We start from the raw sequence: 27,778 nt of genomic DNA on the forward strand, positions 1-27,778 counted from the left end.
TCTTTAACAAAGTTCAAGATAGATTAAGATAATTCAGAGACAGAATTCATGGATTTGTCGGTTTAATGAAAGAGAAATGTAGCGAAGAAGATGATTGAGTTTTTCTTTTGTTAAAGTACCTAATTGAGTTTGAAAATATAAATTTTTGTAAACCTTTTATATGGGTTTTTCTCTGTATACCTATCTCAAAAGAATGATACCCTGATTTCTAGCCCAACCTTCAAAAAAGAATAAAGCATGAAAAATATCAAGACACCCAGAATATGAGTGAATTAAACATGCTTTATGTCATCTCTATGTCTACTGGCTTAATCTTTAGCTTGCATCTGAGTTCTCCTGTTGGTATCCTCGAAGAATTGTGTTACAATTATCCATTGTACGGCCGTCCAGAAGGCTGTGGTTCCACAGTTTGATCATGAATAACCTCCAACACCTGAAAAAGTTCAGAAACATAAATATTTCTCAAATGATACTTTAATTTCAATTTTTTAACAATTTGAATGTGTTCAAATGGGTTTGTTTGTTTAGGATTTCGTACTAATACATTAGGCACTTAGAAATCTCAGTATAGGGTACGTCCTCAGTTCGTCAATGTTTTTCTGAAATCAGATTGATTGGTGCACTATCATATTTCACTGCCCTGAGCAGGCCACCAAAACTATTGTTCTAAAGAGTTAGGAGCCCACGATGCTCGGCCCATGTTTGAAGTACCCATAGATATCTGAGTCCGCCCGTATCCTTACCCCACTAGTTATAAATGTTTTGTTTGTGTAATTGGTTACTTCCTTACAAGTATGTCAAAATGCAACAGACCAAGAGTCCGAGACTGTAAAGATGAGTACTTCTTGTGTCTATATGCTAAAAGGAAAAAAAGTAGGGTTACCAAGACAGTTGAGGTGATTGAACAAGGTATCTTCCATGCAGTCTTGAGAATGCTTCACATGCCCACGGAATATGACCATCAGCTAATACCCTGCCGTTAAAAGGAGTAAAACAGTTACTTCATATAACTGATAATGATCGAGCAACTATAACACGTAGGCCGTACAACTAAAAAGCAATAGTTAATATACTTCACCAAGAAAAGAAATAAACCTATCCAAATAGATCTCAGTTTTCTGTTTAATTTACTAAATATCAAGTTCTCCTGTAAGAGATCTTGAGTTCCTTCCATATCCCAAAAAGCATATGGATATCATAGTACACGGTGGTTGACTTGCAGTGTAGTGACAGACTGACCTAAATCGAAAAAATACTTCCTATTCTTCTTTATCTCTCGGTAATCCAACTAGTAAAGATGAGATTACAAACAAGAAGAGGAACTGTTGGTCAATTTTCAAGATGACACATTTTCGTAGATCAAGAAATTTCCATAGTTATAATGATCGACATACGAACATCAGTTTCGCCTATGGTGATTCTTTTCATTGTCTCATAACAACATGGAGAAAATCAACATTTATTTGATGGTATTTACTCGTCATGGAACCACACTCATCTAAACATAAAGGAAGAGCAAGAAGAACCAAAAGAAAAGGCTAAGAACCTGAGACATATTATGTATTGGCATATGTGATATAACCAAGCCCAAGATGGCTGAGTTTTGTTAGAAGCTCGTTATCTCAGAATTAACAGAGCTTACCTCTGTTTCCTAGTAAATGAGTTCCAGAGATGCATAATCCTTGTTTCATCTTTTGTAACATCGACAAAGTCATCAAGCATCTGCAACATACCATCAATAATCATCAACAATCTCCTTTTTCAGTAAAACTCTTATAAACAGTTAACAAGTACTTTGAACTTCACTTAAACTCGATAACTCTAGTAACTGCGAGTTACTAGCGACTCAGGATGGGGTGAGTTGATTATTTTCCACTGTGCAGGTAGACCTCTTTCATGTTATTAGAGGTTAGAAGATATAAGTAAGGACCTATTTCCCACTACTTTATATGTAAATAAATAAAAATATAGAAAGACAAGTACTCCTGAGTAACTCGGCTAACTTGTTCATGGCCCGGTGAAGAACAGAGCAGCAAGAAGAAAAACTTATCAGAAAGAAAATTAGTATGAGGTATTATCCTAGTAGATATTGTCCAAGGAAACTAATGAATTCAATGGATCATAGACGACCTCCATCTTGTATAATATTCACAAAGAGAACCACTCACACAGGCTTAGACGACCTCCATCTTCTTGTATAATATTCATAAAGAGAACCACTCTCACAGGCTACTACCCCTCAAGATTAAAGAACTATCATTGACAAAACTTAAATTGGATTATCGACCAACTATAAAATTCAATGACTACTAAGGTCACTACAATTGAGTACTAAATATAAAGATAAATGGATCATAGTGACTTTAGCTCGTGTAAATTTTGGTCCAGTATAAACACAAGTCTCGCTGGAAATCAAAATATTTCCTTCAAATAATACTGTTTGTGTAGAAATAAATAACAATTTACAAAAGTGGCAGAGATACTATAGAAACATGGAAACACTATCACATTCTTTTCGGCAGGATAACCTGAAGAAGATTTTACTTCAGATCATTCTACATGTTCACTACAAGCAAGTGTAAGCTAATTCAGTGAGGTTCTCTATTATGCAAAAAGAAATGGAGGCCAGTATATTTTGTTTGGAGGTAGCTAGAGGTGTTATTTTCTCAAAGAACCGTACCAGAGTGCTGTCACCCAGACTTTATAAGAGTGTTACTAAATACCAATAATGTCCAAAACCGAGGGGCTAATTTGTCAAAGATGAAGTAAATTCATCCTTGCTGCAGAAAGAGCATTAGAAGTACATCGTTCGGAATCATAAGAAAGAAGCTTGTACTAGCCTTACATCAATATACAATTCTTGCCCTTCAGAGAAACCTGAACGGGAAGATGACAAAAGCTAATTTTATTTGTTTGACAGGTGCATTAAATTTAAAGATGTGAGTGAAAGGTGGGTGATTTTACAAAGGCATGTTCCTCTCTTGATCTATTTTCATTTTGAGTTGTTCTCCCTTACTTTCCCTAGACCTATTTCACATTTAACAAACCCTCGTTTATTTTTTTTATTTTCCGTAGATGTTGATAAATACCAAGGACAACACTCGGGGCGTTTACCAACTACTCTGACAATGCAAAACATGCATAACCAAAATTGAATTGCTAACAAGAACAAAATATAAAGGGTTGAAGTAGTTGGAGTCAGCAAACGCACCCTTCGATCTTCAAAATCGGCAACTTCATCATCTATTTCATCCTCACTATCCCGGTCTGATAAAACTTGCTCCATTGCCATTGGCTTCAAGCATAGAAAAAACCATTTTACCAGATAAGTCTGTTGAAGTGTTTATAAAAACTATGTGCAGTTTACCAGATAAGTCGATTTCATCAGTTTATGGAGAAAATAGATGAATCTTTTCATCTTTTAACAGCTAAACCGACGCATTTTCTTTGGAAATAGTAGCAAACAGATATAACTATATAACATAAATACTTCTTTTACAGTTTTTTTGCCGCATCAACATTCAGATACTCGTGTCAGATACTCAATATTCTTGCCGAATACTTGCTGTTACATCAGTGGTTATAACGTAATCTATGCATGTATCTTCGGTGAATATGGTTTGGCTGGTTTGTTTAGGGTTAAATCAGTAACTGCAGTAGGGGGAACTTCTAAGTCCCAAAGGAATGAAATAACCTAGGGAAGCTACTATGGCACACAATAATATGATGTATCTGGAAAACAAGAAACGAAGCAATGGATAATAGAAAGATTTAGACATTTTTTTTTGTTAAGGAAGAAAGATTAGACATGTTCAATCACTTTCGATCTTTTAAGTACTAAGCAGGGAAATTTTTGTAACAATTTAATTTCTAAATTTATTTTGGGATGCCCAGGGCCAAATTTTGGTTCCAAACTTGTACTTTTATTCATAGTAGTATAATCTTCTTTGTTCAAAAGATAACTTGCACGTAATCATGTAAAAACTACAAAATATATTTCAGGTTAACATTTTTCATAAATTACACAAAAATAGCAAAATTTGTAAGTAGAAAACTGCAAGGACATAATAGCTAGGGCAAAGAAACATAAATAACTATGTCCCTATCCTGTTTAGCCCTTTCCACTCCCTGTACCTCGTACCAACATCTGATACCAGAACTAATAACCGTACAAGTTTCCAGGTTGAATTATTTGAAAAGTTATACTCAAAAGCAGTTTTCTCTCTTACCATGGACATCATGTTTCAAGTTAACAAAGCTGACCAATTAAAATCACATTATCTAGCAAATTGCCTAATATAGCTCTGCAAATGATTCACAAACCAAAGGTGGCACAGGAACAAAAAAATTCAAGAGGATTGGAATAATCAAATACATAGTCTGTTACCTGAGCTCTATGAGAATGGAAAAACTGTCGCTTTTGTAGCATTGCACGGCTGCAAAGAGAACAGGATAACTTAAGTCGAGCGGTGTGCTACTTTAAAAGAAACGAGTAATCTTGCTAACAGAAAGAGCTCGTTATCTATAAAAGAGAAGAAAATATTATGGGCCTCCAAAGCCATACAGCTTTGGTATCCTCCGCCCCACAATTAACCATAAGCCAGTTCTAGAATAAGAAAATAGTTATATATTTATTAGGGGATTCACATGACTCGTGGTTGTTCGATAAAAAGGCCGTCAAAGGAGCTTTGGTGTTTTTTGCCTCTTGACATATACATCTTAGCTTGCAGAACAATCTAGGAAGAGGGTCCCCAAGTGAACTGCCAAAATTGATTCTTCGAAAGGGAATTACATGGCACGTTGGTTTCGTTAGAAGCAAGAACTTATGTAAAAAACTAAGGGTCTATGAATCTTCATGTGTATCAGTTATACAGCACATAATGATAAAAGTTGTGTCTGCCATGTTTCTTATCGAAATATTTAGTGCTACTTTCCAACCTAGGAGGTTGATTACCAACCAAAATATTCAGATTAGTGCATTGTCTTGAGACCAATGCAACCTCAAGTGAGCAGTAGAAGTTTGGCAGTAGAAACATAGAAGCATGTAATTTTTTTCCCCGACTGGGGTAGAATCAAAGCATGCAAGAAAAAATGAAAAAAATCTACTATATGAAATGCACAGAAAGTATTCAAGCACAAACTTAGGATCTCCTATCGATGATCCACATAAAGAAATGCGACATGCCACCATGACATTCGGGAACGATAGACAGGAAATAGATGATAACTACTACACTGTACGAAAAAAGCTTGTAGCACATATTAATATACTCCAAGGTTTAAGATTGATGAACGTACTTTCTAGGATCAGATCGTTCGGATGATAATTTTCTTGTCTTCGCAAATTGTAGTGTTGCAGAAGGAGTAAGATTGTTTCCACCTACTGATTGAGGGCATTCGGGTCCTTTAGAAGACTTAGCCGTACCAGTTGAAACACCAGTACAGTTAGGGTTTGAAACACCAGTACTGTTGGGGTTTGATGCATCGTGTTCCATCAACTCTGATGCAGAAGAAGTCTCTGAACCATTGCCCCCTGCATTATGCCTCCCACTTGGCAAATCATACTTTCCGAGAAATGGTTTAGAAATCTTCTGCCTTCCATTACTTGAAGGAGCACCTGAACACGTTGGTGAGTGGTGACTTGTTAGCATACTTAAAGTTAAAGATAGGCACAGAAGAGAAAATGAAATACTGCTTCAAAATGGAAAGAAGCACACGTCCGGAAAGGAGCACCTAACACGTTGCTGACTTGATCAGAGCATTGGATGATGATGAGCATGATTATCTCTAAATTTCATTTTTATAGGTTTAGAGCAATTAAAGTTAGGTATTGGCATAAGTTCAATCCCGAAGTATAGAAAAATATACCATGATTTTTTTCTGCTGGGTGGAAATGTGTCGTTTTTTGTTGGGTTTGTCTAATTTAGAAGATATTTATCTTGAAAATGGCATAGTTCGGATCATCTCATGTCAGCCCCACGTGGCCACTTATAAGTATACACAAACTAAAAGCTTAAGTACAGTGACTGACTTCTTTATGCAAAGATTGAGGGTCTTACTTTTTATTTGGACGGTTACTAAGGATGCTATTTGTAATATGCAAGAAACTACACAAACAGTTTACTTTAGACTATAGAGGGTATTATCAGTAATATGCTTACAAACAAAGGGTCTACTTATAAAAGACGAAGCCATTCAATTCCCAATAAGATGAAGCTAAGCAGATATTGCACAGAGCACATCAGAAACAAAATGTATCTGGTGAAGAAAAGAATCATAAATTTTCTTGTTTGGTCGAGTACATCTAAAGTTTCAAATGTATGGATGACCTGAAGTTCCAAATGTTTTTCTTATCATGGTGTCTAGAACTTGGTATTGTATTATATCTCAGGTCTAAATATTTTTATATATAGTTATTCTTAGTCATTAGGTACTTAATTTCCCTATAACCGAGGCCCAGCAAGGCCGATATATTGGTGCATTTAGGTGGACTATGGGCAAAAATATTGCATATATGCCTAGCCTGGCCCGCATTGTGTCCTATATATACTCGGGTACCTAGACCATTGCAACCCCTAGTACCATGCTAGTGAAGAGGACTACACTAACTGAAAATTGGGGCTTGAGAGGAATTGCATTGGGTACAATATAAAATTTAAGCAAAAACACTTTAGCATGGCTTGGTACTTGCCACTTACTAAGATATGGACCCATGGCTTGTCTGTTTTTCTCTGTTCTCAAAGGGATGAATCAACCAAACATGAAACTAATACATAAACAACCAATTTTGTTGAGTAAATCATAGCTCGAAAGGAAAAAAAGAAGAGATGTGATGATATGCAATCAGAAAACTTCCACCTATATGTTTGTTATGACATCACTCACATGCCTAATTGTCTAATAACAAAATCAAAGATCTAGGGGCATCCGGTTATATGGTTCAACACTATGTAAGAACTAAAAGGTGGGTCTAAGGTCTGAAAAGTCTTGAACAGATCTAGGGAATTCTTTCTCTTTAATATATTTCATTCAAAAGTTTCAACAAATAAATATTGGTAGCTAGTACGCTTTATCCTGAAAGTAGACCTTAATAAAAGATCAGACTATTGCGGTATTACAGACCAACCTTTCTGTAACTTCTGATTAGAGAGATGACATGTAGGCTCAACATCCATTGGAGATTCTACAGGCATGGCTGGTAAACTCATTTCAGCATCCTCATCCATAAAAACCTCATTAGTACCCACACCATCACCTTCAGGCGAGCCCAACTTTAAGATATGTGGATGTACATGTATTTCATTTTGAGAACTGTTCATTGAATTTCTACGTCTTCTTGGTTTTGAGCTGCACAATTCGCAAGTAACTTAACGTCTTAACCAACTTCTAAGAAATTTATACAACCACTTTATACAACGAAATGCAGTCCAATGCTAGAAATTACCAGAACTCAAACGGTTCCGACTTTAGGTCAACTCCATCCGCAGTCATCTAAAGGAGAACATGAGAGGGGCACATTTTCAGAGAGACAACAACAAAATAAAAGATTCTTTTCAACATCTTTAAGCTCAGCGTATAGTTTCAAAAGGATATGATCTACATAACTTTAATATCAGTACAAGGATGCCAAATAGTATTATAAGAGGAATTTTTAGATGGAATAGAAACCTGACCTCAGGTGTCCAAATATCTGTTCTTAAAGAAATATTTACAGCCTGGAATTCATCTGATTCCTACACCATAATTAGCCAAAATTTAACTTCAGGTTCATAAGAGCATCAGGATCATAAAAAGACTTCAGAAGTTACATACCCAGAACTCAAAGTTGAATAGGTCATGGCTTGCAAGCAAGTGAGATCTCAGCCCCTACAGACAAAAGTTAAGCCAAAGCACAAAAGCCTGAATGTCAGATCTTTATTTATGACCAAATGAAACAACAAAGATTGGCACAGATGTATGAAACTAATATACAACCCCGAAGCTTGCACACTTCAATAAGCAAAAAGGACAGGAGAAGTCTTCAGTAACTGCAATTGAGGAAATGTATTGGGTTAGTAGCTGGAATCTCTGAAAAAGGGAAGGAGGAGAACTTAGATAAACAACACAAATGAAGAAAACATCTTATCTTGAAGATTGCAAGAGCAGTTGTAAGTCAACGAGGCACTCAGAGACTACGAAGAGCTACAATACCAACAAAAACGTGCATGTGGCAGGATACTACTTAGGTCGCACAAAAATTTGATGACAATCGCTTTAAATTGAGGATAATATGATGACATCTATCTAGAGAACATGTGCAGTGGTAGACAACAGTGCAATTAAACTAGAACAAGGAGGCTCGTCGATCTACTATCTAACGACTAGGTCAGAGTTGTGGGATGTATATGTAAATATTATATATATGTAAATGCATAAAAGAATGCATATGTAGTGCTAGGTCACATATAAATCACAAGTTTACTCAACAAGAGTGGGAAAAATGGAAGGAGAAACGAACAATTAGTTCACATAAAATTATTTAGATCGGAACAAGTTCACATACGACATGAATCCTAACTAGTCTGGATATAAATCACAAAGTTGCACTATCATAAAATAGAAGGAAAGGAAAGAAAACATTTTATTCGGATTTGATATATATCACAATTATAAAATAATTGTTCTACAACATTAAAACAAGTAACTTATAGCTATCTTCTAATGTGCTTATAAGAAAATAATTCAGGTCTAATGCAATCACAAAGGCGATAAATGGAGAGAGCTACTAGCCACATAAAGCTCAGCCCCAGAAGAAAAAAAATGAACAAACAACATTAGAAGTCACTAATTGCACCGAGCCAAAAAATGTATGAAAACTGAAAAGTCTATCAGGACGCAATATGTAGTCCAAGCAAAATATTCTGAGTCTTGCAATATTTAATTGACTTATTAAAGTGGAGAAGTGAACGTAAATGGAACAGACAAATTGCTGAAGAAAAGTATGTTGGAAAATTTAGTCATGCTTACCTTCCGTCTTCATCGATTTGTTGTTGTAGTACTTGTAGTTGAAAACGACATTTCCAGTTCTCAACCTGGAAGACGGAAGCAACAAATTGATAAATCCATAAAACACACTTCTCACGTCTCTCATTTTCTCACTTTAAATATTATAGATGAAATCAAAATTTAAGAATAAAAAAAGAAAAAAATTAAGAGATAATTTTCAAGGTAAACAACAAAGAAAAAATAACCCAAATAACTTAGAAAAGACGACTAGGGCAACCTTACCTGAAAATCCGAGCTAATGACGACATAGGAACATTTTCATAAGAATAAGAGTTGTAAGCAGATCTTTCTCTTGCCCCCACCTCTTGAGCAGAAATATTAACTTGCACTTCCTATAATAAAGCATAGAAAATCGATTCGCAAATTCTTCAGATCTTGGAACAGTTTGCCAGAACAGTAAGTTAACCTTAAGCAAATCACAAAACAGGAGAATAAACATACCATGGTCTCGGATGAATGAGGAACCGGGAATGATATACGGCTACCCTTGTTCAAATAACTAGGCTGCAAGAAAATAATGTCAAAACACAACCAAAAAACAGAAGACTAAATAATGACCAAGTAAAGATAACGAGACTGACAATTCTGAACATGCATCATTTAGAGTTCTATGTAGGATTGAGCATTGCCTTCAGGATAGGATAGAAACAAGTAAAGAATAACTACAAAAATCAAAGAACTTCAATAGAATAGATTATGGGTGTTTATATGTAAAAGATATCTCAACGTCCTTGCTGACTCTCATTCCCTTACCATCTATTATCACAGACTGGTTCACATTCAACTACACTTTAGGTATAGCCTAAGAAAGCGCCATATAGCAGGCATGCATTGAAACACTGGGAGGACCAAACTATTGATCAAGGCAACCCCAGAAAAATGACCACCTAGACTCCTACGTATTTCCTCCAGTAAGGAGGCGAAACCTAGACACCTTGACAAACATTAACCCTCTTGTGTTTAGTTGGTGGACTTATATCGCCCATCCATAAAAGGAAAAACAACCAAGGCCTGTAAATATCATAAATAGAAATTTTGATTAAATTATTACAAGTTATAATCTAAAATGAAGTTACTAGAGGACCAACTCCAAAATGTAAGGTTCTGACTTGTTGACTGCAGACAAAATATGGTTACCGGAGAACATTGTATTAGACTTGCAATTACAATGCATAAGAATGTTAACTAAGAAACCAACTGATACCAATACAAGCCTGAAGCTACCAATACAAGCTCTGTCCCATGCTTAATTCATGGAGAACCTCGAAGTGACTTTTATTATTATCCATATCCAATTCCATTAATTTAATATCCTATTTGGTGTCATTGACATAAGAGTAGTCTATATGGTTCTGAAATTTATTGAGACCAGCTCCAAATGCGTAGCTGACAGGCTGGAGTTGCTCGAGGATTTTTTTATTTAAACAATAAAACTTAATACTGCTAGTGAAATCCAAAAAATTGGCAATTAAAAATCCCCATTTCTACAGTCTTCCGAATTGTAGGTGAAGCATCAATAACTGTCTAAATAGAATAGTCACGATATTGTTTAAGAATTATCAAAAGAACCAAAAGCTAAGGGAGAACCAAATGGTACAAGTTATTCATTGCTACCCTTACAGAAAAGCCAATTACTGCTCTCCAGAGTTGGAGCAACGAAAAAACAGTAGTGTCATTCTAATGTACTAATTTCATATATTTAGAAATGCAACAGTGTACAAGTCGAAACTTCATCCTCAAAGAAAGTTACAAAGTCAATTTCAGGAACACCAATACTTTTTTATGTACCTCCACAAAGGATGAACGCATAACAACAGTTGATGGCGTCTCAAATTTATGCCCCAAATTAAATTTTACAGTTTCATCCCATGGAAAATGGAGTGATTCCACTGGAATCTCACCCCACAAGCAGTATCCTCCAACCTTCGCTGCCAGGAAACGTAATGGATTGAAAGAAATATTTAGGAGCTTCAATAAATAAATCAACAAAAGTGCTATTTAATCTGTGAATGCTGAGCACATCTCAAAGTGGAAAGAACTCAAAAGCATAATTCGTAATGTGAAACTTCATTAGTTTGTAAACAGGTCCTAATTTTAGCATTAGGAGATGAATTTAAGTAAAAATATGGACGGGTCGGAGAGAATTTTACCAAAATTCTAGAACATCCAACTGTAATAAGATGTTCATACTTCATACACTAGTTTGTTACAGAGTCAAAGTATTATCTTTAATATTGTAACAAAGCTACCAGCTTTCAGAAGATCCCGAAAATCTAAAAGCAACCAACTTATCGATGTCGGGGTCCAGTCTCACTCTATTTGTGAACTTGGAATTAGTTAATGATCAATAAATGAAATATGACTCAACAATATGAAACCCACCATAAAAGATTGAGCATGCTTATAGTAGAAAGAGAAATAAACCATTTTAAAGAATCATGTTATCTTAAAAGAACCCGTATGAGGAAAAGATTTTGTACCCAAATGCTTCTTGTCTAGACCTTCTTCAATTGAAGAACTATTTCTCTGCCCTGCATCTGCAAGAAAATTAAAACTTGATCTACTGCAGCACTTGAAAACCTACATTGAATCATCGCAATCAGTATTGTGACGCATCACTACCTACCGCAGCTAACAAATAGGATGGAGCGACTTTTCGGTGAAATCTTTTTAAGATCAGGGAGAACCAAATTTGCTTCCACCCTGCCATTCCTCCCAGACTCAGTGCAATCAGTTATAACACATCCGCGGCCAAGGCGGTAAACTGCAGAATGCTGTTTTGCAACCATGTTACAACATGTCTTACTATAACAAATTGAAATGATCCACGGAAATTTCGACACAAATAGTGTAACAAAAGATGCATTTTAAGACTATCATTCAATTCATACCCCTGTTACAGCAATATCAGTAACCTGACGAGCCAACGTGACATATAAAGGCAAAATATTTTGTGTCTGCCCTCCGATCACATTCTCAGGAAAGATTACAGTCAATTGTTTCCTACAGAAACAATGAAAAAAGGTAAACAGTGGTATATTAGATATATAACCGAAACCCAGTATTTCACAAATTCACAACAGGAAAACCAATACTAATACAAGTGCTAAATGGTTTCTCATACAATCATCAGATAGTAGCCAAATCACTTTCAGTTTGTCGCATGACGATGTTATTTTGTACACAAGGTTATCCAGAAATGTTGCTTCGATCAGAGAAATGGCCCTTCATATATTACTCTACTTCAAAGATTTCAGACTCAATATCGTTTAGTACTCCATAAACAAAGCTAAATGGAAGTCATCTAGAACCGGAGCATCCTCACTGTCGTTAATAGTAACAGATCAAAATGACTCTGGTCCAGCTACATCAAAATCATATCCATCTATATCTGATTGCCAGCATTATATTGTGCTGCTAATATGTAGCAGTGACCTTAAGCAAAACTAATTTGATCTTATCCCCTCCCTAATCCAAGAGTAATGCATAATTTGAAATCTAACAAACTAGAGAACGATGAGTTATACACAATCAAATACCTCCTGTGAGTGTGAACACTCAAACATAGACTCTCTAATATCTAGTATTAAACGAATTATAGAGTCCTAATCAAAGCTCTTCAACTACTAAATACTCTTAATGAATAATAGAAACCATAACAAAATGATAAGACCAGGAGGAAAGCCTGAACCATATATTCTTAACCTGCCCAATAGCTAGCAAAATTTGGAATTATTTTACAGCATCCTTAAAGATCCATTGGTGCAGGCTGTGCACCATATCGCAGATGCTAGAGCAATGGGAGGGCATTTACAAAAGGAAGAACAAAAAGAAAGTCTGGGAACTGATCCCCTTGGCAATCATATGGAACCTATGGAAGGACAGAAACAACAAGATCTTCAAGGATATGAACTTAGCCATTAATGTGGATGTAGAAGATGTCAAAGGAACTATTTACTCTTGAATAAAAAAATATAGATGCCTTTAGGCACATATCATATGTTGATGTATTTATTAATTGGGAGGCGTGGATATCGTGAGGATTCCACTATCCTATCCCTCCTTCTCTTGTATATAATTTTTCTCTTTCAATATATTCATTCAAAGTTTCAAAAAAAAATATGATAAGATCCCTACATGAAGTAGGAGTTTTGGGAACTTAACCATGTTTCTTGTAGTTGCCTCTCTAAAACACAAACAAAAGAAGCTAAATCATTTTCAAGCATTTGCCATGAAGTGGAGCAGTGTAGTCAAAGCAAGGTGATGTGAGCGTCCCGCTCCTACCTTGAGCCTATATAAGGCTATTGCACCTCCAAACCTCCGAGTAGGAAAACTCTATAGAGGATGGGCATACTGAGTCTTACATTGGTTGATCAATACAGGTACAAATCCCTGTTGTAAACTTCTTGTAGGATGAGTGGAGGTTTTTTCACGAGTGAGAATTAGTATGAGAAGGTAGATCTGCAAAGAAAAATGTCTGCTTGTTCCCAGGCAGGGTATAATTTACGTAATTACAGGATCTGGAAACACAAAAACTATCCAACAAATAGGACAGGTAGATCAATGCAGGATCTCTGACATAGATGTCTTGTAGGATGACAAGAGTTTTTCTCATGAGGGGTATCGAAGATAGATCTAGAGGAAAAAAAATATTCTAAACAAGCTACAGTTGTGTGAGCAATATTTGCTTTGTTGAAGATGGTGTAGAAGCAAAGTGGTACTTATTTGAAAGGCTGCAAGGGATTTGCTTAGACCTATGTAGTTGAGCTAGGCCGGAGAGTCAGAGTCACTTAGGGATTTTTCTTGGGCTCGAGGAGAGCCTGAGGCAATATACGGCTGAACCCCTGAGTCAGGGGTTCAACAAGTAACTATAGAGGGGCTTGGACTAGTCCGAGCTGAGTCCAGAGTCCAGACCATCCCGACACATCTGACTTGCCTTGTCAGTCGGTTGGGTCGCGTTTTTCTTTTTGCAGCTGCCATATTGTATAAGCGCAGCTTAATGCATTAATTTGCAATTAAAAACATGAAAGCAGCTTTATGTAACACATACATATTGTATTCTAAAAATAAATAGAGAGAATCAGCCAAGCAACTGCAATATGAATGTACTATATATATTTTTTTTAAATACAATATACTTTTAAATAAAATACTCATGTATTATGTAAAGTTGTTTTCATTATTTTTTTATTGCAATTAATGCATAAAGTTACTTTTACATATGATGGCAGCTGCAAAATAAAAATCCAATTGATCCAGCGAGTCCGATGGGTAGGGATGGCTGGGACTCAAGGTGGACTAGTCCACCTTCCCCTATAATTACTTGTCAAACCCCTGACCCAGGGGTTCAGCCATATACTCGCTCGGGCTCTCATCAAGCCCGTACAAATCCCCAGGTAACTCGGTTGATCTGGCCTAGCTCAACTACATAGATCTAAGCACGTACATAAAGGGCTCGAGGGCTATTGTTTGGGCAGAATCAAGGATAGAAAGAGAGGCAGAAAATACAACAATGGCAGCAACATAAATTACTACACAGCATGAAAGCGCTCTTTATGATGAACAAAAGCCATGCCAGTATTCCCAAGATAGGTATGTCATTGAAGGCCTAACTTTGGCCTAGTCAAGAAAGCGCTCTTTATGACGAACAAAAGCCATGCCAGTATTCCCAAGATAGGTATGTCATTGAAGGCCTAACTTTGGCCTAGTCAAGTAAGCAAAAGGGAGGTTAGATCAAAAACAGATTTTGAATCACATCAAGAAGTGAACATCAAACCACAAAACATGAAAATACATGAGCTACGGCTAGGCTAGAGGCTCATACGTGATCAGAGGTGCTTGCCTAGGCGCACCTACGTACGTCACTCTCGTCACACCTCAAGCAATATAGAGTAGTGTAAAGTAAATAGGCTTATGTTCAAGATGACTGGAAACTCAACCAGCACATTTAGAGTTAGCGGTGTCTCTAAAACACATGCTCTTTATTTCAGCGCCTTTTATGATATTAGGACCTCATTTTCTTCACGTACCATTTCGTTCCTTTTCATCATTTTGCTTTATTTATTTTTAAGATTCTTTTATTGCTTTTTATCTTTCTTTATGGTCTAGTATTTTGATCAAAGCGCTAGATTAAATTAAGCCATGTATTTCATCCTAATATCCTATCGTGCTTTTCTCATCGTATGTATCACATCTGGTTTATTACTAAAATTAGTTTACCGAGAAACTCCAAATGACTGTTGTAAGAAAACACTACCTTTAAATTTGTCGACTTGGCACGACCCAAAAACAAAGGTTGCAACAAATGAACAAAGATTATAAACGATGTAAGATAGAGAATAACTTACTGGCACAGAATCTAAATATATAACTTCAGGTGCAACAAACAATACTTTTTATTCAAAAACAAGTTACCTCTTTTTTTGGTTTGCCTCTACTTTGTACGATAAACATCTAGGGAGGAATGACGGCTACAAAAAAAAATTAACTCAAAATTAGGATAGAAAGAACAAAAGTTTCTACTAAACCAGAAAGAAAAAACAGTTTTATCATACAAATCTTATTAATGTCATAGAAACAATATCTTACATCCCTAGCAGCTCGTAGTTGAAGAATATTATATAATTCGACCGGCTTGCAGTAGGCTGTCAAACTTTCTTCAGCTGCATCATTCTCCTCTGGAGACAAACGGACCTGTGAATCTTGATGGCACATCTGGTCTACAGTCCAAGAATAGCTACAATAGCGACCAGGATTTCCTGTCCTACATAGCAAGGAAAAAAATAACTAAAGAATATCACCATGTTTGCGTCTAACCTCAAACTCCATATTACTAGTATGGTATACAAGTAGAGTGGAACTGTAAATCTAGGAATGCAAAATCAAACATGGATGACTGGAAAACTTTAGATGTACTGATGTAGAATCTCCGATTGTACAAAATGAGATGAACAAGAGACATCCCTGACAAAGGGAAGCAAACATTTTGATATACCAAATGGCATCAGAAAGTTCCGCTGAACTGTTGTAGCCAAGGCAAAATCAGCTAACAAAACAACCAAGAACCAAACTGTTCATACGTTACCTAAACTGAAACGAAGTAAAATAAAAAAACTAACTTATCAGTCTTATTAGTTTCTCGAGAATGCTACCTTTGTTCTATATTATACGTTCAGATAAATAAAGTTCCTTAGAACTGTTGCGGTCAAGGAGGGAATCACCTAACACACCAACAAAGAACCGAATCGTCTATAATTTACTCTCACTTGCTGTTGTTTGAGTGACACAGTGTACTTCGGTATTTATTCATTCAAATAACTATTTTCTATATCATACAAATAATGTTTTTTTGAAATATATCATTTATTAATCAACCTAATAACTAATTATCTAAATATGAGATGGAGTACAGCTATATGCCAATTGAATATGGTGGCTACTCCTCCCTACCTCGTCGTGCCTCATATTTGTGTCGCTCTGCTTTTCACCCAATAACCTTTGAAAATAACAATTGGAACCAATTTACAGATTTGGTGGGATCAGTGTATTAAAGAGTATGTAAGTGCTATATTCTTAGTTACTAATTTGTCATTGCAAGAACTCAAAGTTATTCATATTAATTGATTTGTATGATTTTGCAGGGAGACATCGAAAATGCCCAAAGTATTGTAAATTGTAAATGCAAGTTGCAGAGGAATAAACAAAATAGACCAATCTCATACATGCCCAACATTTAGTAAGCAACCAACACTTTTATGAGGTTCAACAATTAAATAAAATACAAAAGAATCACATGTGGAAATTAATCAAATGACCAAACTTATCATTTTTTTTTTTTTTTGAAAGTTTGAATGAATATATTGAAATAAGAAGAAACCGTACATGTAGAGAACAAAAAAAAACTGGAAGATACCAATGGGACTTGTTACATCGTCCAAGCATCCCAATTGACTACCATATCTAAGTAAGATACATCGTTAAAATCTTTTCTGGCTCTGGACCAAGCATAAATTGTCCCCATTGATGTCGTCTAAATCCACTCGGCTATTCAAGTTTGCTTCCTTAAAGATCTTATTGTTTTTATCCTTCCAGAGGTTCCAAATTATAGCAGCTGGGCCTGGGATGGTCTGCCAGATTAGTTTCCTAAACTTTTTGGTTTAAATCCCTGCCCATTGTTCCAGAGTATGCTCAATAGAGCTAGGATAACACCAGGACCAAACTTATAATTGGTTAAAAGTGATCATATTGTAATGGTTTCGAAGGAGTGGTATCCAAAGGAATATCGAAGGGTGGTTTGATTGTGGTAACCAAATGAAAATAATTTATATAAGAATTTAAAAAGATTTCCTTTTTATCCCACGTGATCACACTAATAAATTTGGTTTTTCGAGGAACCAATTCAAATACGGAAAGGTGGGTTTACGGTTATATTGGAACGGCCCTAGTGTTATATAAAAGAGGACTTTGAGTATGAATGGAGGGCGAGTTGGCCATGGAAGCCAAACACATTTCGTTTGGGATATATCTGGCCACCAATATTGAAACTCTAGACAGAATTTCAGACAGGTTTTTTCAGCCGTTATTATGGGAGAGAGTTCATTTATTTTACAGAAATATAGAACAGTGGTTCGTTGACGGCAAATCTTGATTGAGGTTTACCGGGTTTTATCTTTTTCATCTCTTCTCTTCTCAATTAATTGGAATTCACTTATTGCATCCATGAACTTTGCATTCATGCAAGCCTAACTCTCCCACTAGGCTAGAGGATGAGGCCCTAACATGCACTCTATATTTTAATGTTAATCTTCTTTTGATCATTTCTCATTGTGTTACAAATGTCTTAGGTAGTCATGCTTCCATAAGCCTAATAATTTAACAACTTCGGATTCATTCCGTACGATTATTGAAATTTTGATTTATTGTGCTAAACTTTGATACGTAATGCTTACTTGACTTCGAATACATGTGCTAAGATTTACCATGAAATTCTTAGATACTGTAGTATTTCAAGTGAAGTGGGTTATGAGATTTGCAAAAATATATGGTTGTCATTGTTTTATCTTCCAAAAATTGGAGAATGATACCTACCAAATTTTAAGTTATCAAGAGGCATATAATAGTTTAAACTCGATATTAAAATAAAATATGCTCGTTAGTGGTAGAATTCGACATCTTAAACTTCCTTATAACATTTTTAATTAGAGTGTTATTTTGCTTTCATTTACTGTAATTCTTTTTAATTAATAATTTACTCTCAAAATTCAACTAATTCTAGTCCCAGTTGTTTAGTTAATTTAATTCCTAACAAATCCTCATGGCATTGACCTCGTAATACATGTCATATATACATATTGTACATGCACTTGCCAGTATTTTAATTTAGTCCAATTAGCCTATTATTAGGGTCAATAAAATTTCACATCATGTATCGCGTAAAAGCTATTCTTTCCCTCGAAGCAAATCGCATCAAGGCCCAAAACCACTATTTGAAAATCACTGGTCATATTTAGTGTCTAAAGTAGATCATTTTGCTCCATTAAACCCCTATAAGCAACCTTTACGTCGCAACCAGACCTACTGCACTGAAATACTGCCAAATTATGGCATAGGTAAACCTAGACACCACCCAAACCAATGGGAAACAATTGAATTGGAGTTTATAAGGAATTGACCATTTCTTTTAAAACGAGCGCACTTCGTTTCTGAAAAAGACTACATTTCGTTTTAGAAAGAAAACCTACGTCGACAAAATTTTCAGACCGTGTGCCAAATGAAGTGCATTTTGAGAACAAGGCAAGATTTGACATGCTTTATAAGGTTAGAACAAAGATATCTCGCGAAGCCCAATCGGGATCGGATTGCGGAGAGTAAAGGGTCAATTGATCATCATCTCTTACGCATCAAAACTATCGCGATACCCATTTTCATTTTTCTATCTATCAATCCAAAGATTATAAGTAGTCTTACAAAAAATCATGTTAATTGCTGCATCAAGAACACATTATCATAACTTGTGTTAATACAAGCTTAAAACTTACCCTTACCCTTACCTTGCTAATTTCTCTAAGTTGACTAACCCTAAGAACAAAGTAACTTACTCCCAAAACCTAAAAAATTCTCTAAAACTATAAATTTATCAGCTGGATTCTTCAAAATCAGCTTATGAAGAATGGATAAAACAAACATGTATTGAATCAAAACATAAACAGATAAACATGGAGAGAGAGAAAAAAGGAGGAGAAAAAATTATACCTTTTATGCCCTAGCTGGAGAAATCAAACCAAAATCCTAAGCATAACCCAGACAAGAAAATATAGATTAGAAAAAAGATGTCCTTGTGGAAGAAGAGAAGACACTATTTAAAGGGTACTTTTATAGGCGACTTACATTACTGCCAGAGGCGCCCTATCACAACCAGAAAGATTGAAAGAATCATGTGTAAATGGAGCGTTTAAAACAATAATATGGGGCGTCTTTAGAAATTTTCCCTATTTGAATTGTTTGCTTTTTGGAGTCCCAAACCCCTTTCCCAATAGATGACCCTCTATTATCAGCTAAATGGCTAATGTGACTTATATTACTTTTAGGCTGTGTTTGGTACATATAAAAACAATGGGACACGAGTATAAGTCATGTAATAGTGATTTCTAGTAATTCCAATACTTAATCGTAGTCCGGTCAAAAATAGGTTGACAAATATTAATTTTGTGTCAAGATTATTTAATCGAGAATTTCAAGGCAAAGGGTATCGCATACTCATTCACTTCCTAGTTGTAAAACTCTTCTATGAAACGTGATTCCTAATCTATTCTATTATACAATGTACCATTGTGAAATGCGATTTTTTATAATCACATTTTATTTTGTGTGTCAGACATGGCCTTAGCAGTAGTGTAGAGGGTCCTTCTATTTTTATTGCTTACTTTTTTATGTCATGTTTGACGTTGGAAAATGGAATGGTAATTACAAAAATTTGTGTAATGTGATCTATGGGATTCGCATTTAGTGGCGGATCTGGAGTGTATATAGGGGGAAAAAGTAAAAAAGGAAAACAAACTTTTGGTTCAATAATTTAGTCGTTCTTTTATGAGGTAGAATGTTAATTTTTTTCTCGACCAGTTATAGATTATATTGAATTTTTAGTGTCGATTAAACAACAGAAAAAAAAAATTTCTTTAGACTGTGGAAGTCTGGTCGCCTCTATTTCTCTCTAGATCTCGATTTGTAAATGAGATGTCCAAAATCAAAGAAAAGGAAAATACGGGGAGAGTAAAAAGAAAGAGAATGACGAATCTTGTGAATGATATAAGAATAAAATTCTCATGGCTAAGCCATCTGAGTTGTATATATCTTCTTTTGTTGAATTATTACTTCCTTAATTTGTGTTTAATTAGTCATTTTGGCTCTCATTGAGACCTTACTGTTCTTTTTGGCCCCGACATATGTGTAAATTTTCATTTGAGACCTAAATTATTTTATTTGCCTACTTTTACCTTTAAAGGGAAATGATAAAGTGACTTAGAATTTGCTACTTAGAGGATGACATATTTCTTCATTTGGAAACAAAAGCGGTCTCCACTGTAGTCAAACTTTGAAAAAACCTTGTTTTTTAGTGAATTCCACGTCATTATGGCATCCTCTAAAGTCACTCTAACATCTCCCCTAAAATATATTTGAAATTCAATAAGAATTAACAAAATTCCTAAAAGAAGAAGAAACACCCACAAAGAAAAGAAAGATTTGAAAAGGCCTAGTCCTTGATTACTGATGGAATTCTTCATGTCTAATCCTTGAACGAGAGTTGATTTTTTTTTTTTGAACTGCATGAGAGTTGATTCTTGAACGAGCAAAAACATATCCATGAGAAGATTATCTCACAAAAGGTGACTTTGTTTGTACTGCATGCCCTAAAATATTATAGTAAAAGAGACAAACCCTTTAGAATTGGTTAGATTATTTTATTTCTAATTCAACCCATATTTAATGACTAATTTCACAGTCATAATCTTTCATTTTCAAGTGAAATTGAACCATTCATTTAACTTCTGAACAGATGATGATTGCCATGTTGTGGCACATGGACTTTTTTTTTACTTGTCATAAAAATTAGGGATTATATTTTATAGTTCACATATAGAATTAATAGGTAATGAAGTTGTATATAAATATCTTGTTCTCGACAAAATGAGAAATTAGAGAAGAAAACAGAGAGAGAGAGAGAGAAATTTGTTTTTCATGTGAGATCGACTCTCATGCATGATCCGTGTCATCATAGAAATTAGAATATGTGGTCGGGCTCCGTAATCTGTTGGAATAAGAGGCAATTTTGACTCGGTTCGGCTCCTCAAATTCAGAAATGGAGCACGACTTTAGATTCTTCTTGTCGAGCTCTTGAGTTTAGAGTCCTGAATCACCCAAATCCAACTCCAGATGAGTGAGATATTCAAGTTTTAAGTTTAAACCAAATTTGGTTAATGTTAGGACCAAACAACAAATTGGACCAGTTAATATATGGATCTTTTTGCAAGGAGAAAAATGCCAAGATCTTACGCTCCATGTTGGTTCCGCCTACTAAGATCAAACGGTGGGCGTTCTTTGGTTGGTGTGCTTCGGGCAACCTCCTGGAAGGGCCTGATCGCGTCCATCCAACATCCAGAGATCCTTCCTCTTAGGTATAAGTTTGGTATCATCTCTAGATCTAACGGACGACGTTCTTTTCTTTAGACCTAATGGCCTAGTTGCGGGTGAAGATTATCTCAACCCAATTGTCATGCTTCCTCGCGAAACATAGGCTTTTCTTCTGTGCTTTCAGCACTGAGAGCTATACACTCTTACAAATCTAAGGAAAAAAGCCAGGATCATTTTAATGTGTCTAGAATAGCACCTCGGTAGCAATATCGATGAGATTCCGTTCAGTCTCACTTTCTCTTCTGCATCCATCAAGCATTCGAAGTACATCTGGAATATATACCTTAATTAAGAAGACAATGTCAATAGCATGGAATAGGAAACACTCTAGTATGTATAGAATACAAAACCTAAAGCATCCTTGTATATCTAGATAGAAGAGATTTCTAGTGTATCTAGATTCTAGGATTAAGAGTATTGAATCAAATCTAGAATTTGGAGTCCGGAGCGGTTATGCTAAGAAGACAAAATCGAAGTCAGGATTTATCTCAAAATCAAGGTACAAGTCATGAGTTATATCAAAACCAAGTCAAAAGTAAAGAGTTATCAAGAAATCAAGTCATGACGCGAAAGGTCAAGTCAGAGAGTTCATATTGCTTATAAAAGTTCACACGCTTTCAAAACCTTGAAGTACCATCACAAACCTTAAAGGAAGTTGTTGAATCCTTGGAGACATTCTCCCAACTGTTATTACTGTTCAGGGGTGTAAAATATCTTAAGGAAAATAATTTATTATCCATCGACTTGATCCACATTATGTCTATCTCAGTTCTTTTCGAACGAACCTTTTCGAATGACTATTCTAGTCTGATTACAAACAGAACTTTTGTTTGACGAAACAGATCGAATGACAACTCATAAAATAGTCAAACAATTTTTTCGACTTAGAAATGAAACTCGGTTCCTAATGAGTAAACCAGGGAAAGTGAACACTCGAACCGAACCATGGGAACAAAAAAAATTACAAACAAGAAAAGTATAATGTGTAACTGAATTATATTTATGCCACATTTTCGAATTAGTTATGAATGGATTCTAACAAAAGATATGTCAAAAAATTAATAAATTCAACCAAATGTCTTCTATGTGACAATATATTACTACTTAAATTGAAAAGTTATAACCTATGGACTAGACAGGATGAATAACTCAAGTTCATGCTCCTCATTGTACTTAGATGTTGTTGAAATGGATTGATCTACAATAGTAGATAAAATGTGAGAGAAATAAATTGTGCTATAGGACTTCATTTGCTTATCTATTAAGAAAAAAATAGGAAACACAAATTATAGACCTATAATTGTAGGTAATATATCTCATAATTCTTTGGGCGTATTGTTGGTATCCGCATATGGCAAAATTCAAAATTTTCATTTGTCAACTGTTTGCTGTGTTTCGCCCGAATTTACACTTAATTGCAGTAAATAAATTGTTAACGATTAAACAAAATAGCTATACTTGATTAGGTATCGTTTTATTATTAATTAAAAAGATTGTGTAATTCGTTTAACAAAACAACTAGTGTTTTATATCCCCAAGAAAAAGACACGCGATAAACTCAAAAGGAACGCCAAACGTGAGGGAACGACCTAGAATAGATCACACGACAAATGGTTTCTGTCACACATTTGCAATTTGTTTGGAGTTAGAAAACCACCAACTTTAACACATTCCAACAAGACTAGGACTAACCTAATTTAAGACTTTGGTGTTATTTTTAGATATTAGGTATGAGAGTGCAGATTGTATATAACTATAGAAGAATGGGAAAAGAAAGATCGACTTGACGTTAATCCATGCTCGTGATTGTACGTGGCAGGCCAGTTAAACCATATGTAAACTTAGTTATATCATTTCGCATGATCTTTTTTACAGATCCTGTTGAGCCATTAGGTACCTTCGGTGGTCATTAAACAAAAAGTTGAAAGCACATTTCTCTACCGAAAATTCCAAAATTAGATTGTACGAGCTTAAAGAAGAAAATAACAATTTTTTGGGCGTCAAACAGAGCAGAGCCGACCCACGACCAATAACAGAGTGAAGTAAAGGTCGGTGTTTTGGAGAAACAATAAAAATTTCTGGGGAAAAAGGTGAAACCCCCAAAAAACATTTGCCAAACACAACCTTCAACTAACCGACAGAAAGTCGCCGACAGGAGATGGTCGGTGACGTCCAACGACTTCATTCTCTTCTCATCTTCTCTACCTCTTATCTCTCTCTCTCTCTATGTTCTCTCTTATTCCTCTCCTCTTTCCCTCACCCTTTCTCCATCTTTCTCTCTCTAAGTTCCCACGAAGGGAATGGTCCATTCTTCGCCGGAACCCCTCGTCTGATTTTCTAGACGAAATTCTTCTGGATCCAGAGTCCAGATCTAGGCGAGACAATCTGATTCTATCAGACAACCTCATTTGATTTCTCAGACGAGGGTTCAAACGAATGGGTTTCCTTCGGCCATAACATTTAAGAGTGTAGAAAAAGAGGAAAGGGGGAGAGAAGGAGGGAGAAGGAGAGACAGAGAGAAGGAGAGGAAAAGATAACGTTCGAAGTAAATCTTGGAGGTGTCGCCAGAATTGATGGTGGTGGATTGGTGGTAAGGGAAGACGGAGGAAGAAGAAAATGAAAAAACATTAAAACTGAACAGGGATCGGAAGAAATACCTAAAACTTTGTACTCTTGAAAAGTTCTTTATTTAGTTTTTTTTTAGTTTGTTTTACTCTTAGATCTATAATAAGAAAATTAAGTAGTAGTCAGACAGGAAGAAGCGAGGGAGATGAAGACTTCAGTAACAACAATTCTATTGTCAGGTGGTTTTGTCACGACACAAAGACGGTTTTGATGAAGATTCAAAGACGGTTTTGATGAGACCTTATCACTCTAAAAACGGATTTAGAGACGGTTTTGAAGGTTTCAAAGTCGATCTTTTCATGGTTGTGATTCGTGGAGAGGAGAAGATGGACTTCGGATATAGTTCGTACATAAACATCACCGAAGATCTAGGTTAAAAGAAGAAAATCAAACGAAGGGAATTGACTAAGTAATTTCTTCATCGGATTGGTTTTGATACTTGTATCATCTTACTACTTCTAATTTTCCATTTTATTTGTATAATATTATTCTATGTTGTTGACCTTTAGAGTCTTTAATTCTCGATCTTTAGGATCTCTTTTGTCGACTTTTAGGGTTTTTTTTAGTCTCTGTCTGGTCAATTTTTTCCCCTTCATGAGACATTTTACATTCGAAAGTTTTACAAACTTATCTTATGTAACTCTCATGTAGTTCTCAAAAGAATAACAACTATCATCCATGTAACTTTGTGATTGTATCACTTATGAATGAAATATGGTTTCGCTTGTTTCAAAGAAAAAAAAGTAAATATGAATGCGATATTGGGTCGGAAAGGCGCATGATTGTCATAAACCTTTTTATTTTGGGTTATTTCCCTAATGGCCCCCTACTTTGTGACCAGCTTCCCGCCTGGCCCCCTACTTTACGAGAAATACCCATATGGCCCCCTAAAACCGTTAACTTTAACTTTCCGTCACTCTCTCTCCTCCATCTCTTTTTCTCTCTCTGCCATGTCACGCCACCTCATCTATTAGGCCACCTCATCACCTTCTCCGGCAGAGGTCGCCGGCCGGCCAAATTTCCGGCCGGCGACCTTCAAACAAAAATAAATAAATTTTTTTTTTATCTCTCTCCTGTTTTCTCTCTCCTATTTCTCTCTTCTTCTTCTTCCTCTATCTCTCTCTCTCTCTAAAATGGCCGGCGAAGGGGGGAACCCTTCGCCGGCCGTCTGTCTGGGAAACCAGACCGACGAGGTCTGGGAAAAACCCAGACCGACGAAGGTCTGGTTTCCCCAGACCTTCAGATCTGGGAATTCCCGGACCGACGGCCGGCGAAGGGTTCCCCCCTTCGCCGGCCATTTTAGAGAGAGAGAGAGGAAGAAGAAGAAGAGAGAGAAAATAGGAGAGAGAAAACAGGAGAGAGATAAAAAAAAAAAAATTATTTTTTTTTAGTTTGAAGGTCGCCGGCCGGAAATTTGGTCGGCCGGCGACCTCTGCCGGAGAAGGTGATGAGGTGGCCTAATAGATGAGGTGGCGTGACATGGCAGAGAGAGAAAATGAGATGGAGGAGAGAGAGTGACGGAAAGTTAAAGTTAACGGTTTTAGGGGGCCATATGGGTATTTCTCGTAAAGTAAGGGGGCCAGGCGGGAAGCTGGTCACAAAGTAGGGGGCCATTAGGGAAATAACCCTTTTATTTTCGGCCAGGTATAATATGCCACTGATTGCTTGTGATTAACAGGTCCCGCATGATGTGACTCGGATCTAGTACTTCGGACTACTTCCACATAACAAGAACTTTATGTCGGAGTGGATTACAAGAATCCCCAAAAGGAGATTTGGGATTTTTTTTTTTTTTTGTCATGGGAGACTGTTTTTCTAGTTATGACGTGCTCCCTCACCCCCGACCCATCTTCTCCCTTCGAGTCTCATTCAACCGTACTTATGCGTATAATAATACCTAACCTAACATCACTTCCTTACCTCTCTCTCCTTTATCCCTCTTTCCTCTCCTATAAGTTCCCATGCCCATTCCCCTCCAAACCAAGCTCCTCTCTCTCATCTCTATATATCCTCATTTCTAGTATATGAAAATGAGACTAGCTTTATGTAAAACTAGGTCTCTCTCTTTTCCTACTCAAACAAGAAAATGTACCACCCACTCCAATATAGAACCTCAAACTAAACAACTCAAACTAGGGAAGAGATGGAGAGAATTCCATGGGTCTAATAATTGGGAAGGCCTTCTAGACCCACTCGACAACAAATTACATCATGAAATTCTTCGATATGGGAAGTTTGTAGAAGCTACTTATACTTCTTTCGAATTTGACCCTTCTTCTCCACATTATGGTCATTGTATTTACCCTAAAGATTCTCTACTTAACCTTTCTGGGTTCCCGAAAACTGGTTATCGTCTTACTAAAAACTTACATGCAACTTCTGGTATTGAGTTACCGAGTTGGGTTGATAAGTTTCCGACTTGGGTTTCGAAGCGTTCGAGTTGGATCGGATATATTGCCGTTTGTCAAGATGAAGAAGAAATTGCTAGACTGGGTCGCCGTGATATAGTTATTGCCTACAGAGGCACAACTACTTGTTTAGAATGGGTTGAAAATTTACGATCCACCTTGACCCAGCTTCCGAATGCGAAGTCAGATATATCTCGACCTTACCTTCATGGGCCTATGGTTCATAGTGGTTTTTTTAGTTTATACACTTCTTTTGTTGATAATTGTCGGAGTCTTCAAGAAGAAGTGAGGGAGGAAATCTCAAATTTTTTACAATTGTATAATGATCGGCCGTTGAGTATAACAATAACTGGGCATAGTCTTGGTGCAGCTCTGGCTACATTAACAGCTTACGACCTTAAAGAAACATTTAGTCAATCATTATTTATTTCTGTTATCTCGTTTGGTGGGCCACGTATAGGTAACCAGATTTTCAAATGTGAAGTTGAAAAATATGAAATTAAAATACTTCGTATTGTCAATTCTGCCGATATCATAACAAAAGTACCTGGTTTTGTCATCAACAACAATGATGATTTGGCAAGTGATGCGGACAATATCCACATAGAAAGTCCACATGCACTCTTCAAGTGGCTTCAAAAACTTGTAGTTGAAAAGACTGGATGGAATTACGCGAATGTGGGACATGAACTTCGTCTATGCAGTAATAATTCACCAATCATACAGGGAGAAAACAACAATGTCGTCACATGTCATGAACTGAATACATATCTTCACCTGATTAATGGGTTTCAAACATCCACCTGACCATTTAGATTAACGACAGAGCGTATGTTCTCTGTGACATTGGAAAAATAATATAGTCTTTCATACAAATAAGAGAGACGCTAAATGACACAAAAAATAGAACCTACCACAGACTCTACGTTCTTGTAGAAATGCTTAATGATCCCGAAGTTGGGACCAACCGCAGACTATACGTTGTTTTGTTGGTGTTGTTGTTGTAGCCGGTT

General features: G+C 36.2%; 1 protein-coding gene and 1 pseudogene across 3 annotated transcripts; one reads left to right on the top strand and one right to left on the bottom strand.

Annotated features, from left to right (window-relative positions):
* Window positions 1–2: 2 nt before the first annotated feature.
* Window positions 3–19,388, bottom strand: LOC147569736 (polycomb group protein EMF2B-like). Of its 3 annotated transcripts, XM_086656245.1 has the most exons (22): window positions 19,297–19,379; window positions 16,495–16,540; window positions 15,634–15,803; window positions 15,460–15,515; window positions 11,937–12,048; window positions 11,672–11,819; window positions 11,526–11,582; window positions 10,834–10,973; window positions 9,487–9,549; window positions 9,268–9,377; window positions 9,007–9,071; window positions 7,975–8,027; window positions 7,813–7,866; window positions 7,674–7,733; window positions 7,445–7,491; window positions 7,127–7,347; window positions 5,299–5,617; window positions 4,388–4,436; window positions 3,212–3,295; window positions 1,643–1,722; window positions 884–973; window positions 3–433 (listed from the first exon to the last, which is right to left on the bottom strand). In XM_086656245.1, exons 3-22 carry the CDS (start codon window positions 15,757–15,759, stop codon window positions 316–318), a joined length of 2,052 nt encoding a protein of 683 aa, XP_086512371.1. In that variant the 5' UTR covers window positions 15,760–15,803; window positions 16,495–16,540; window positions 19,297–19,379; the 3' UTR covers window positions 3–315. The 3 variants fall into 3 exon arrangements, with proteins under 3 accessions (XP_086512371.1, XP_086512369.1, XP_086512370.1); XM_086656243.1 differs by lacking the exon at window positions 16,495–16,540 and having other exon boundaries at window positions 15,634–15,808; window positions 19,297–19,388; XM_086656244.1 differs by lacking the exon at window positions 16,495–16,540 and having other exon boundaries at window positions 19,297–19,381.
* Window positions 19,389–26,387: 6,999 nt separating this feature from the next.
* On the top strand, window positions 26,388–27,623 carry LOC147569737 (phospholipase A(1) DAD1, chloroplastic pseudogene; annotated as a pseudogene).
* Window positions 27,624–27,778: the final 155 nt, after the last annotated feature.

Source organism: Eschscholzia californica, unplaced genomic scaffold (genome assembly GCF_041429995.1).
Source record: "Eschscholzia californica isolate CP2 unplaced genomic scaffold, dmEscCali1.0.p SCAF_1, whole genome shotgun sequence".
Taxonomy (NCBI): domain Eukaryota; kingdom Viridiplantae; phylum Streptophyta; class Magnoliopsida; order Ranunculales; family Papaveraceae; genus Eschscholzia; species Eschscholzia californica.